This window comes from Cebidichthys violaceus, unplaced genomic scaffold, assembly GCF_023349555.1.
Source record: "Cebidichthys violaceus isolate CVI_PGR_0920_01 unplaced genomic scaffold, fCebVio1.0.p SCAF_23, whole genome shotgun sequence".
Taxonomy (NCBI): Eukaryota; Metazoa; Chordata; class Actinopteri; order Perciformes; family Stichaeidae; genus Cebidichthys; species Cebidichthys violaceus.
In genome coordinates this window covers 8,172,570-8,186,625 of record NW_027176406.1, presented here as the reverse complement: position 1 = coordinate 8,186,625, position 14,056 = coordinate 8,172,570, and the positions used below count along the sequence as shown (strand labels likewise).

The window sequence follows — 14,056 nt, the reverse complement described above, 5'->3', positions numbered from 1 at the left end:
AATTGTGCAAAATGATGCCCATCTGTGTATCTGCATGTTCCATGTTCTTGCATCAGTAAGTGGCAGTTTGAAGCATGAACAAGCATAATACATTCCACTACCATTAATCATTAATGAATAACAACACACCTTTACTAAACTTGTTTGTACATGAAGAGTAATCATTATAAGGAAAACTGACAAATGGTTTGGAAATGAACAGCATCTGGATTGTGTAAATAATCGTCAGGTGTGACGTATCTGGCTTTAGGCGTAGAAGGCAGGATTCCATTTGTGGAATCTCTTGAACGACATACAAAGGTATCATTGAGTTGACTGGTTCCATCCACAGAGACATAACTAGTTTGGACACACCCAGTGGAACAGAGTGCATGTACTCGGGTACAAATGCAAAAACAATGTCAAACAAGAGAAGTATGCAAAGCAAGGGCAACTCTTTTACTCCATATTTTGACTTTTCAGCCTGCGTTGCATTATGCGTCAACATTTCGTCTGACCTAGCTGCTTGTTTCTCTTCAACAATGCTGTTTTCGTGTTGAAATTAAATTTGTTATAACTTGCTTGGTGCATGATACAAAGAGCAGCTTATTCACCAATGCACACATACAAAGTGGACAGACTTGTGCAAAGATAATGCAAACCATTTATCCTGAAGAAAAACTAAACTGACGGCATACGAGTAGATCCAAGAAGAACTGAGAGCAAGTACTCTTGACAACAGGGCACTTGCAAATGTCATAAAAACACTAAGATTCTTTATTTTATTTATTTATTTAAATTAGAGAATAGTCTACAAATGTGTAAACATTTATGTGGCAGAATTGAGCTTTTCCTTAATCATCCCACAACCCCAAACTGTTTAAAAAGTGATTAGATAGATTTTATTTTGAACAATAAACAAAATAAATAAATATTACATGTATACATATACTTAGGAGATATATACACGAATATGGTTCTACCCCTTTTAATAATGAACTTGGTTATCATACATCCATGCAAATAATAACTTTAATGATTATTATATATAATAAAGCTAAAAAAGTAAAGCTGTTTGTGTACTGCAATTCTTCCTATCGTGTGTACACATCATTTATAATTTCCTGGATCAACAGCAGATTACTCATCAAAGCACAAAACAAAACAAACAAACTCATGCAAATAGTTTATCCTGAAGAGAAACTAACCTTAAGGCATACAAGGTCAGCCACTTGTTAAAACAGGTTTACTGGTGCCTGATATAATGACACTGATGTTATTGTCTCTGTGATCCCTCTTTTTTTCAAGTTCACATAGTGACTTAAGTTCTTTTAAGTTATTATTTTTCTTGGACAGTAATTAGAAAGGAAGTGATGAGAGTTGTGATAAACCTCTGGATCAAAAAGCAGTATCAATAATTCCCATCCCTACATGCGTGTCTGCATGTTCCATGTTCTTGCATCAGTAAGATAGATAGATAGATAGATACTAACTTTATTGATCCTGCGAGGAGAAATTATTTTCTTACAAGCAGCAATAGGTTACAGAGCAGCAGCAGTAAGTGGCACTTTGAAGCATGAACAAGCATAATACATTATATTACCATGAATCGTTAATGAATAAATACACCTTTACTACACCTGTTTGTACATGAAGAGCAATCATTATCAGGACAAACTGACAAATGGTTTGGAAATTTACAGCATCTGGATTGTGGAGAACATTTTCTCCTATTTGTTATAAGTTTCAAGAACACAAGGCTCCTGCATGAACACACCTACTAACAGGTCTTAACTATTATTGTTGGAATTGATCACACATTTATAATATATATAGTATTTGAGGTGTGTGTTCCTAAAAATGCTTGGGGACTGTAATGTAGATTTATGTCAGGAAATTTAATTTGAGATCAGATCAAAGACAAGAAGTTTTAAGTAAGAAGAATTTGAAAAGAACAAAGTTGGAAAATAATTTGTTAATATCACAATAAAAACTGATATTAGTGAGAACCTAAAGAAGCGTTTAGATAATTTTACAACACAGACAAAGAAGCCTACATGTGGCACTTTGAAAGTGAACTTTATTGGCCAGTATACCATGTCAAAAACTTTAAATTCATTTAGAATCAGTGCAGATTAAGAAAAAAAAACAATTGTTCAGTAAATAATGAGAAACCAGATAGAATGGTTTATTACTATCATCTAGTTCTATCCGATTTTTGATATATGAATTAACACAATTAGAAAACATTATTTTGCAAAAAGAAAGTTTTGTCCTTGAACATGAAAGAAAAAAGGTAAAATCATTCTTTGAAAATCCAACATACAGTACATACTGTGATCAAGGTTCAGGATTTATGTTAAACACCCGTAAAATCATTGGAATTTCAATCCCAATCAACCAATACTAAACTACGATTAAAAATTGGACAAAAAATGTATATATTCAAGAAGAAAAAAAACTGTTAAATCATTAAAACAAAATGTATCTGGGACATCATAGTGGACTGGTGACTAAGACCTGTACAGTGTAAACCACATACCTGGTTTGAATCAGACTGGGGACCTTTGCTGCATGAAATCCCTCTCTCACCCCCCACACACTTTCTGTCTGCATCTTATCTTTAATCATTTAAAAGCAAAAACGTCCTTCAAAACATAGAAAATATAAAATCTCTATGCATGTCTTTCACAACAAGCTAATTCAAAGTACATATCAAAACACTCAAAGAGAACCTGGATAAGATGAGTTGACAAAAATGGTTGAGACCACATCCAGAGGCCTCACATCTCTAACATGCAGGGCTCTTCAGTTGGTTATCTGCTGTGCAGCTGCCGGGCTGGGAGGACCAGCACTAGTGTAATAAAAAACATCGTTAGCATTATTCAGAACAGCTCAATCTGGAGGCATTATGTAGATATTTTAACAACAGTTTTACCAAATTAGTGGTTCTTCATCTGAGCTTCCCTTCAGTTCTTTGTAGTGGTCCTTCACCATCAGAAGCTCCAATGTAACGTCTAAAAAAAAAAACATGTCAACATCAAGTTCACTATTAATCACACTTTTGGAAATTTATTGACCTGTTAATTTCAATCAATATTTTTAGTATTTTTAGTAATTATGTTTATATTTTGTAAGGTTGCCTTTACCTGGGATTGAGACACCATCTGTCTTGAGCGACAGCTCGATTGATTCCTGCATTGTTTTTTCCAGATTGTCCAGGATGTCCTTCTACATTAGCATAAAAATCTTTATCACTCACAGCCAAAATGTGTCTTATAACAAAAGCTGAATGTTTGTGAAAGGGCCTGCAGTGTTTTAGTAGCAAAAGCAGCATTCAAAAAGAGGCATATTCCACTTGATTATATATATATGATGACCTGGAATTGTAGATAAAGATAAGCAGCACAACATGTTTTTCTATATCCTCATCGTACGACGTATTATAAAATGTTACAAACCGTCAAGTCATCCAGCTGTTTCAACATAACAGCTTTAGCTTTCTGGAACATGACGTTTTTTGACTCAAGTACGTGCTTCTCAATAGTGTCCCTCATATTATTCAGCGTGCCCGGTCCATTCATTTGTTTTGCTTCTACAATAAAACAGAAAACTTTCATCAATTAAATATTATAATTACATTGTGCACAATTATGATGAATAATGTGCATTTTTACAGTGTCAGGTTTTATATGTGATGATCTTTATCGTACCGTCATAGCATTTCTGCATGTTTGTCTCAATTGTTGCTGTCAGACTGCTGTAGATCGTTTTCTTACGGTCGATGATAATTTTGTTGAGTTTTGTCTTCATCTGTTCTTCCTGAGAGAGAATATGAATTGTAGATCCACATATTTAAAATAAAATCAAGGTAATATACAAATAAGGCTGATCTTGTTCCCTTTGAGATTATATATATATATATATACACACACACACACACATTTCCCATTGATGTCAGACCACCTCAAAATCTCCGGTACGTTGTCATGAATATGGGCAGGGCCATCAGTTAATTTTTCAAAGGGCGTCTGCAGTTGTAACTGACATTTACTGTATTGATAGACTTCTTCATATACAGTGTATATATGTGTTAACTTCTAAAAACATCTATATTTCATTCATTCTCTCATGTTTAGTCTTCATGTCAGTCCTCAGTCACAAACTTGATGTTTGGGATGATTTTCTCACCCTTCTGCTGAAGCCTTTCTGACCTGGACTAATAGCTTAATAAAGACTAATGGTACTATTCTCCTCTTTTACCTCTGTACTGGGAAATATCAGTTGCAGTTCAACATCTTTGTTCTCTGTCTTCTCTCTCATCATCTTTGTGTCAAGTGAAAATGAATTGAGGACTCCGTTGAATGGTCCACATTCTCCTTCATTTCTGAAACATGTTAACAAGTTGAAATGTTTCATAAACGTGTGTTCCAGCATTAACAAGTTTGTATTTCAATAATGTCATTTGTATGTATGCATTATATCACATAACTTGTATAACTATATAATGTACAATTTGTTATTTCTAGACATTCTCCATAGTTTGTACAATTAGCCTGCACAGGGTTTTATGTCTTTATTAAGTCATTTCTTACGGGAAGGTCTTCTTGAATTCCTCATCAATGCTCTCAGTCAGGCATGAAGATAACTTCATATTGAGGTTTATTTGTTTCCCATTTTTTGGTTTGTAGTTGCCATCGTGCTCTACTATACACTTCAGTATTTTGTGGAAAGCACTACCTGACTTATTCTGAAACAAAACAGAAAAAACTAACATTTTTAAGATATTCATATGAAGTGCAAAATCCATTGTAATGATGTTGTTATAATTCAAATACGTACAGGATGAATCACCGACTCCAAGACTTTTTCACATGAACTTATAGATTTTTCAACCCCCTCACTGAGGCACTTTTCAAAAGCCCGATGAGTCTCTTTCATTGGTTTCCTGACTTTATCAAGTTCATTTCTCATCTTTTGTTGAAGGACTTTGTACACAGCTGTCTTTAAGTCAGCCTGAAATCAACAACAACACATTCAGTATTCAAAGCAATGAAACCATACTGCTATGTGACTGAGTTTTCTTGATTTATTCACATTTATACAAAATGTTGTTGATTTTGAGTTAGACCACCATTTAATTATTGTCGTTATGCAGCTTCTCTGAAGCGACATAAAATGTATGTATGGATGACATTACATGTAAGTAGTCTGTCTTTGACTTTAATATGTTTTCACAATATTTTCTGTCAATATTAATGATTAAAGACAAAGAAAGACGTTTTATTTCTTGATCTCACCCCTTCTCTACGTCTGGCCCCTTGAATCAGAGAGAGAATCCCATGAGCTCCAGACACATAGTTTAACGTCTCTGAGTGACAGTCATTGAGATCCTGCAGAAATTCCTGAAGTTTGGGTATTTCTGTAAAAAAAATGTAGTTTGCAGCTTAAGTAGTTACAAAACATATTTACATTTTATTGCCATAATCCAATTAGTCATTCTTGTTTGTTTTGTTAAAGTAAAGTAAACCTAAATGTGCTCATATATGAAGACTTCACCTACCAGTGTCGTCTCGATCTAGACAGGTTTTTGTTAGAAACTCTTTGGAGCTCACTGTGAACACTCTGAAACTTTCATCACTGAAATGTTTCTGAAAAGAAAAGTTTTGGTTTTACGGCATGCCTGCAGTTGTAGACAATCTTTGTGTTATACTTTCTGTCAGTCTATAAAACTAACCTTAACCTTGTTTAGTTTTCTGAATTCTTCTCTCACTGCTTTCTTGGCTCGAACACCAGCTGCTGAACTAAATGAAAATATTTGCATTAATTTGCACCTCATACAGTATTTGGAGACTCAAATTATTTTTTGCATCCAGAATAAAAGTCTAAATGATCTCTTTTAAACCTGTAGCTGTAACTATCAAATCCACCCTTTATACTGAAACGATCACTTTATTTTACAGGTCTGTGATCTAATAGGAAGTTTTCTGGAAAGAACTATGTAATTTTGTAAAAATAGAGACAAGTTACAGAATACTATTTCAGTTTAGTTAGTTGAGTTGAGTGTGTGAGCAGTTATTGATTTCTAAAGGAATTTCTTTGAAAGAACTGATAAAACCGATGACAAGCATTAAGAATGACTTTCTAGAAATATTGAATATATATGTACTTTTGGCATCTTAAATCACTTACCGATGGTTTGCAATATGATCAGACTTGGTGCAGATAAAGTGAATATGCTGACACTGGCCACCATTTCCCATGTAGCTAGAGGCACTTTTCAGGATCTTCCAGGCTTCTGGCTCTGATGCAGCTCGATTCATTTCAGTCACGATCCACACAGTGGAACAACTTCCAACGAGCTGAAGGGACATGACAGCAAGTTAATTATGATGGTTATCAGTACTTTGTAATGACATGATGTCACAGTTTGCAGATAACACAGTAATACACTAAACAGCATTGCAGGTGATGATTTACCGTTTTCCACATCTTGTCCCTGCTCTTGTTACGGTCCCCATTTCCAGGAAGATCCACAAGTGTGACATGCTTAAGAAGATCATTATTTGGCACCTTGATAGTCACACACTTCACTAGTGGCCAATACCACCTCTTTATGTCTTTATCATCTCCATCTTTTGGGTCGCTTCTTGTGTATCTGACTAATTTTTCAGATAGCTCTTCAGCCTGCAATAAATAATAAAATGAGATTAAAGCAACGTAAGGCAATTTCATTCATATGCAGACTCCAACTTCAAACTTCTTTACAAATTGCACAAAATAATTGGAAAATATAAAAAAGAAGAACAATTAAGTAACCCCATCATTGAAACAACAAAAGCAAAAAGCTAAATTTGATCAATAAATATTAAATACTAAACCGGAAGTGGATACAAAAGTGCAATTTTGGGTGACAATTAGGTTTTAAATTGATGATGACCAGATTTTGACAGTGTCTAAGATTATCTAGGTCATAGCAAGTATGTTTATCATCGTAGCATAATGCAGCTTCCCTGTGTTTCATGTTGACCTTTGACAGTCAGCAGACCCCGGTCTGATGATTGCGTTTACATGAAGGTTCATATGGATAGAACATGTAAGAAACATAATGTGGAACTAAATCTTTTAAAATCAATCAGATAATTCTATATATTTCATTAAGGGCACCAAAGACAATCACCTCAGTTCTGTCTGTATTTAGCAAGAGACCAATTTCAAGCCATTGATTTTTTTCAATGCAGTGACAAAGTGAGTTGATGGTACCACGGCCTACCAGTGAAAGAGAAATATAGATTTGAGCATCGTCAGCGTTAAGTTTCCCTGTATAAAAAGGGATCATGAATAGACTGAATAGAAGGGCGTCAAGTACTTATCCTTGTGGTTCTCCAAAGGGGTGAAGTTGGGTTGATTGAGATAAAATAATTACTATTACTATCACCAGCAGAACAAAAGTGCGAACAAAAGCAGTATTGAGATTTAATAATACAAGATGTCATTTAATCTTAATGTAAAATGTTTGGGCACAAAAACGGAGGAAAAATCCTGATTGGATGTTGTTAAAACAGTTAAATAAATATATTTAGTTACTGGTATCCAAACTTCTTTATGATTTGTCTATAAAGGGTACATTTTCTATGGGTTTGTAGATTTCGTGGATCAAGGCCACTCTTTTTTTAAGTTTCACATACTGATTTTACTTTTACATTTGTTGAACTAAACCAACCTGGAATGGCTAGGCAGCATGCATATTACATAAACCTCAATAACATTTCCCTCTGTCAGACAGACGAGACGGCTTCTTATGAAGTGATACAAGATTTTGACTCTTACTTACTGTTTCAACTGTCAAAATCTTCCCATTGGAAAGGAGAAATTCTGGGATCTCTTTGAAATATTTGCCATCAATGAGGTCATCAGGAGATTTGTTTTTCCAGTCTTCTCCATACAGCGCTGACAGCTTTTCAACTATGTCCCGACAATCATTGTCATCTTCCTGATCACTTTCCTGATCCGCATTATCCCCAAGGAAATTTTTAGAGAACCACAACTCATCTTTCCACTCCTAAATAGAAATTGAAAAAATACCTTTAACTTCATTAAATGATATGGGATGCTGTGTAATCAACAACTGTATTTTTTTGCATACATGATAACTTTTTAAATAGCTTCAAATAAACAAACATATTCAGCTCATTTTACCTCTTTTGTAATGAACTCAATGTTTGCCTCATACTTTGAGTTCCTCATGTTAGCCTCCACTTTAATCATCACTGAGGTACATGCACTGACGTCTCCAGAGGGCAAGAGATCCTTCACTCCAATGACGGCATTTATCAAAGAGCTCTTTCCAGCCCCGGTTTTGCCAAAGACACCGACCACCTCCCTCTTGTCTGTCTCCAAATCACAGATTTTTTTCCTGTTGTACAAGAGTTTATGCGTGGGTTAATTCATTTGTTTCAAAAACATAAAAACACTGATAGAATGTGTCAAAATCAGAAAGAGATCTGTCTATGAACAGCCCTCTTCAGCATATTGTATCTTCAGTAGAAGTAATTTGCTGTAAATTTTGGGTAAATTAAGGCTTATTTTCAAACAAAACTAGAATTATCGCCTCACAACTATCCCTCAAACAAACAGTCAAGTTGCAGTTCACATCCATGTCTTTCCAAAATGTAGTCACTTCATCACTTCATCATTTTAGACATTTGTGTGAAATTGTCATAATAATAAGCTGAATTCTTCAGTTATGATCAAAAATGTGTTTTGTGAGGTCACAGTGGACTTGATCTGTGACCACCAAATTCTAATCAGTTCATCTTTGAGTCCAAAAAAAATTCCTTCAAGACATTGGTGAGAAATGGACGACCAGACAAACCCATGATGCCTGGCTCAACACTACCAGTCTTAAATCTCTTAGTGGAACTGGCCCCTGCTCAGGAGTGGAACCAGGCTCGTATAACATATTAATATGGAACATTTAACAAACTTTATACTTACCTCAGGAAGTTGTTGAGCTTGTTGTCTTGGGGAGGTATTTTCTGATAGACACAACTCATGATGTCTTTCACATCAGACAGTATGATTTCTTCTGTCAGAGTGAAAGTAAAGAATTGTTCAGCAGGAACCATGAACCAGTGTATCAAGTAAGCGGTAATGCACAATGAGGAGAGAGTGAGAGGAACTTTCTCTGCCAGGTCCATGTAGGATGCTTCAGAGTGTATCATCAGGCTTCTACTATGGCAGATTATTAAAGGATGAACCATGGTCTGGGTTTAAAACATCATACAGTTAAAGGCCACGGTTAAGTTAATTACTTTGAAGCATACGCATTGTTGCTATGGATACCTGCATGTATGCTGTTGAGTGATTGGGGTTGTCTGATAAGATTACAAACTGCAGCAAATGAGAAAGTATTTTCTGTGGCCAAGATATAGAAACAGACATTTGCTATGTAAGTAAGCTAAGTAAACACTATAGTAAGTTGTAGGTTGCCATTGTTTGGAAAGTATTATAAATACCTGAGTATGATCCTGGTTTGTTCGCAAGTCGTTGTTTTCTAGTTGGTGGTTGACATTGGCTGGACTCTCCCTGAAGATCCAACTTTCTCTTTCCTTATTGGATATTTTTTGTTGAAAAAAAAAGCAAAAAGAAAAGTTTGTTGCATCTGCCTCCCAAAATATTAAAACATGGTCTTGATATAGTTTCTTAGTCAAAGTAAGATATTACAACCTTAAAAACTTCAATGAACACGACATGTAATCAATAAGATAAAGTGTATCTCACCTTTATCACTTGTGTCACTGGTGGACGGACAAACCTGAGGGTGAACATGAACATTTGTGTCTTAAATCAATACTAAGTGGCCATGTAAAAGTTTGAGCAGACAATGAAAATATGATCTATATAATTATAATAAATGCCTTATGATATCTGAGTGCTTGAAACTTCATTCAACTTACTTGAGCAGACAAATCAACTGTTTCTGGATTTGCTGTGTTTTGTTCCTTCCAGTGACGAAAGACAATAGTTGCAAATCCATAATAGTAAATGTTAAAATTCTAGCACATGCTATTATTGTTAATGAGATATGATCAATAATGTGTCATGAAAACAGAAGTCTGTGCTCCTGTAAATTAGAAATATAGTATTTGTGTAAATTGTGTTCACAGAACAGAACGTTACCTTTAACAACTCGAGTCTCTCCTGGAATTTTGCCCTTTTTCCCACTTTTGGGATCAACTCTGTGATTTGTTGATCATTCAGAAGGTAAATACTTTCCGTGTCAATTTCATGTTCTGCAATTAACAAAAAGAATTGCCAGGATTAGTCAGAACTGATCTCTCCCATTTTCTTAAAACTGTCTGTCAAGAATATGTCAGCATTGTACTGAAGAACAACATTGCAGCATTTTTCATAGTTCTTTTAGTTCTGTAGATGCTTAGACGTTTCAGTATTGGTAGGTCATATAAACACTGTATAAAATCTGTGCCCAAAAAGAGAGTCATGGTAATACTTTACCTTCAAATATTGGTATCAACTGGCTGAGATTCCATTCAGTTAATTTATTACGAACAAAATCATCCATGACCACAAACGGCAACTGGAAGGTAAACAAATAATCATGTTTTAAACCAACCACTGCAACTAGAGTTACATTTCACTGAAGGAAAAGAAGTTATGAAACTTCTATTAACAGACTCAAGGAAATAACAAAGACTAAGAAAACACGAGTCATGTCACAATGAACGGTACACCTCATATAGACATAAAACAGTTTATACAAGTACAACTGAAACGATTAATCAATTCATCAACTAGTCAATTGCCAGAAAAATAATTTGCAACTATTCTGATATTTAAAGTAAGTTTTCATGTTTAAACATTGTATGTCTCCAGCTTCTCGAATGTGAATATTTGCTTTCAATTTTAAGTACCTACATTTATTTTTTAATTAATATTTGTAGGTTTGGCAACAGTCCAAACTTAAAAATAGTAAATAAAAAATAATGTTTGTTGGACCAACAAGCATTGTGAAGGTGTCACTTTTAGCATCTGGGTAATTGTGACAACATTTCTCACTATTCTCTGAATTTTTTTACAAACCAAACAATCAAACGATTAAAAGAGAAAATGTCAATAAGAATCACCTGCGGTGTTTGATTTCCTTAATATCATAATATTAATTCAAACGGTTACCTGTAGCGAGTAGACAATAGATGTAGATCAATCCCGTCCTCCAGGTTTCAAGCGGGTGGAGAAGTCCTTTGCTCTCAACAGTTGTCCGACTCCACACAATAAACAAAAGTGTTTTTGATTCCTGGTTCTGAAACTCCTCCCATGATGAATTTCCCTATTTAATTATGTATTCATTTTATTCGTTCTTATAAGGTGTTCTTGCTGTGAACACCAGAGGGCAATAGAGAGTATGTTTTGCTGAACAGATGTTTTGATTCATCCCCACAGTATGCAAGTAGTATTGAACAATCTTAAATTTAGTTTTTCTCTTTTGAACTCTTTTTATTGCACTCCTCTGGTGCTCTGGGTACTTTGGACTCTTATACTAACTGTCTCCTCCCTGCAGTGACAGAGATCACATGGTTTGGTGAGATTAACAGTTGCTGCAACAGAAAGACAAGAACAAATGACAAAGGCATAAACAGGTTCATATGAGGATGTAAAAGTCAGTGCTTATTTTAATATTTTTTTATGTTGCAATCACAACTTCCTGGAGGAAGAACAAATGACAAAGGCATGAACAGGGTCATATGAGGAAGTAAAAGTCAGTGCTTATTTTAATATTTTTATGTTGCAATCACAACTTCCTGGAGGAAGAACAAATGACAAAGGCATAAACATGTTCATATGAGGAAGTAAAAGTCAGTGCTTATTTTTATGTTGCAATCACAACTTCCTGGAGGAGGGTTCAGGAAGCTTTAGGGTTGTTGTCTTTTTTTCCAGAGGAATCGTTTGTGTGTTGAAATTATTCTTATTGTGTGCACACATTACGGTCATTTAGCAGACGCTTTTATCCGAAGCGACTTACAATTCAGTATCTATCTACACACCGTAGACGCAGCTACAGGAGCAATTTTGGGGTTAAGTGTCTTGCTCAAGGACACATTGACTAGACTAGTAGAGCAGGAGCCAGGGATCGAACCGCCGACCCTCTGATTGAAAGGCGGCCCTGCTCGCCACAGTCACCACACATCCTTTCTAACTTACTGGTGCTCGTACAGATAATCAAAGAAAGATGAAGAATACTGAAGCGGGACAATAGCGATGATGATAAAGAATTTGGAACCTTAAAATCTTCCAGAAACTGTTTGCATGACTTCCAGGTCACTAATGGTGCTGAGTGACAAACCTTTTATGTGGGGTTAATTCATTTGTTTCAAAAACATAAAAACACTGACAGAATGTGTCAAAATCAGAAAGAGATCTGTCTATGAACAGCCCTCTTCAGCATATTGTACTATCTTCAGTAGAAGTAATTTGCCGTAAATTTGGGGTAAATTAAGACTTTTTTCAAACAAAACTAGAATTTCCGCCTCACGACTGTATCCCTCAAACAAACAGTCAAGTTGCAGTTTACATCCATGTCTTTCCAAAGTGTCATCACTTCATCATGTCATCCTATTAGATGTATAATTTAGCTTTTTGAGGCTCAAACTGTTGTTTAAACGCAATATGTTTGAAGAGAAACGTCTCTTCGGTTGAACAAACAACTGACAACTGAAACATTAAAGGGAGGGCACTAATGGTGCTGAGTGACAAACCCTCAATTTACCTCATGTCCAAGACAAACTCACAGAGGAGAAACCCAACCAGATTAATTACCCATCCTGACCATTTGAGCTAATTTATTGATGCCTGATACTTTCTTTTAACAGACTCAGAGGAAAACATTGAACTTATGAGAAACACAAAAGAAACGTATTTGCTATTTAACTGTAGATTAATTAAGAGGCCATGTGTATATGCGAACTACATAAAAAGTACTATGACAAAAGCATAAACAGGTTAGACATGGTTCATATGAGGTTAAACGGTAAATAGACTTGTATTTGTACAGGTGCCACCTGATCCATTATCATTCGCAGCCATTCATCACATTCATTTATCTAGGGTTAAGTATCTCGCATAAAGACACATCGACATGGACTGGAGGATCCGATCCAACCGCTGATCTTTGGATTGAAAGACAACCAGCTTTAACTCTGAGCCACCACCTAAGTCAGCGTTTATTACAAAGTTTGCAAATACATAATCCACTTCTGTGATTACAGTTTTTTTTTCAATGCTAACACACTAAAATGACACATAAAGCACAATTACTGAGACTACATTACATTACGATCATTTAGCAGACGCTTTTATCCAAAGCGACTTACAATTCAGTATCTATCTACACACCGTAGACGCAGCTACGGGAGCAATTTTGGGGTTAAGGGTCATTTTTGTGCCAATTTTGGCCACAAGAGGCTGAAAGCACCTCTACATCATGTTCTAACTAAAACTAATATCATTTCTTCCAGGTTAGTTTAAACATAAGGTGCATAAATTATTGTGTTTTAGCAAGTTGTGTGAATAAAAACTGACCTGGAAGAAAACATGAATTATTTTAGTCATATTTAGAACATGAGGTAGAGGAGCATTCAGCCTCTTGTGGCCAAAATGTAAAAAGTATTACAAGAGCTAAGCAGGAGGAAGAGCAACAGCACCTCTGTCTGGTCAGCACATGGAATCACACATTATCTATTCTGAATAGAAGTAGATACCAAAAATGTATTTTTTGTGCAGTTATTTTACAGATTGGCAAGAATTATTTCGTTTTTTAGTTGCAATGTTGAAGTGTAAATTTATTCTCTTTTGGTTATAGTTGCTGAAGTGTTTGTCTCCTGTATTCGCATGTGTTCAGGAGCTCAAGGAGACAGATAGAAGACTGAAGGAGCAGGGGTGTGTGCGGCCTTTGAGTGGGGATGCTTGTGGGTGGAATTGTAGGTCTGTGAGTGACAGCCGTCCTGTTGTGAGCCCTTCCTGCCCAGGACTAAGCCTTGCACACACACCATCTGAGCCA

General features: G+C 35.6%; 1 protein-coding gene across 2 annotated transcripts; it reads right to left on the bottom strand.

Annotated features, from left to right (window-relative positions):
• Positions 1-2,039: 2,039 nt before the first annotated feature.
• On the bottom strand, positions 2,040-11,259 carry LOC137878189 (nuclear GTPase SLIP-GC-like). 2 transcript variants are annotated; one of them, XM_068718372.1, is made up of 22 exons: positions 11,176-11,259; positions 10,498-10,579; positions 10,162-10,274; positions 9,939-9,983; positions 9,763-9,796; positions 9,498-9,590; positions 8,977-9,067; positions 8,179-8,395; positions 7,814-8,041; positions 6,460-6,666; positions 6,172-6,341; positions 5,717-5,783; positions 5,543-5,630; positions 5,280-5,401; positions 4,822-4,995; positions 4,575-4,729; positions 4,243-4,366; positions 3,693-3,801; positions 3,441-3,574; positions 3,129-3,210; positions 2,918-2,996; positions 2,040-2,833 (listed from the first exon to the last, which is right to left on the bottom strand). In XM_068718372.1, exons 2-22 carry the CDS (start codon positions 10,562-10,564, stop codon positions 2,788-2,790), a joined length of 2,445 nt encoding a protein of 814 aa, XP_068574473.1. In that variant the 5' UTR covers positions 10,565-10,579; positions 11,176-11,259; the 3' UTR covers positions 2,040-2,787. The 2 variants fall into 2 exon arrangements, with proteins under 2 accessions (XP_068574473.1, XP_068574474.1); XM_068718373.1 differs by lacking the exon at positions 9,939-9,983.
• Between the last annotated feature and the right edge of the window lie 2,797 nt (positions 11,260-14,056).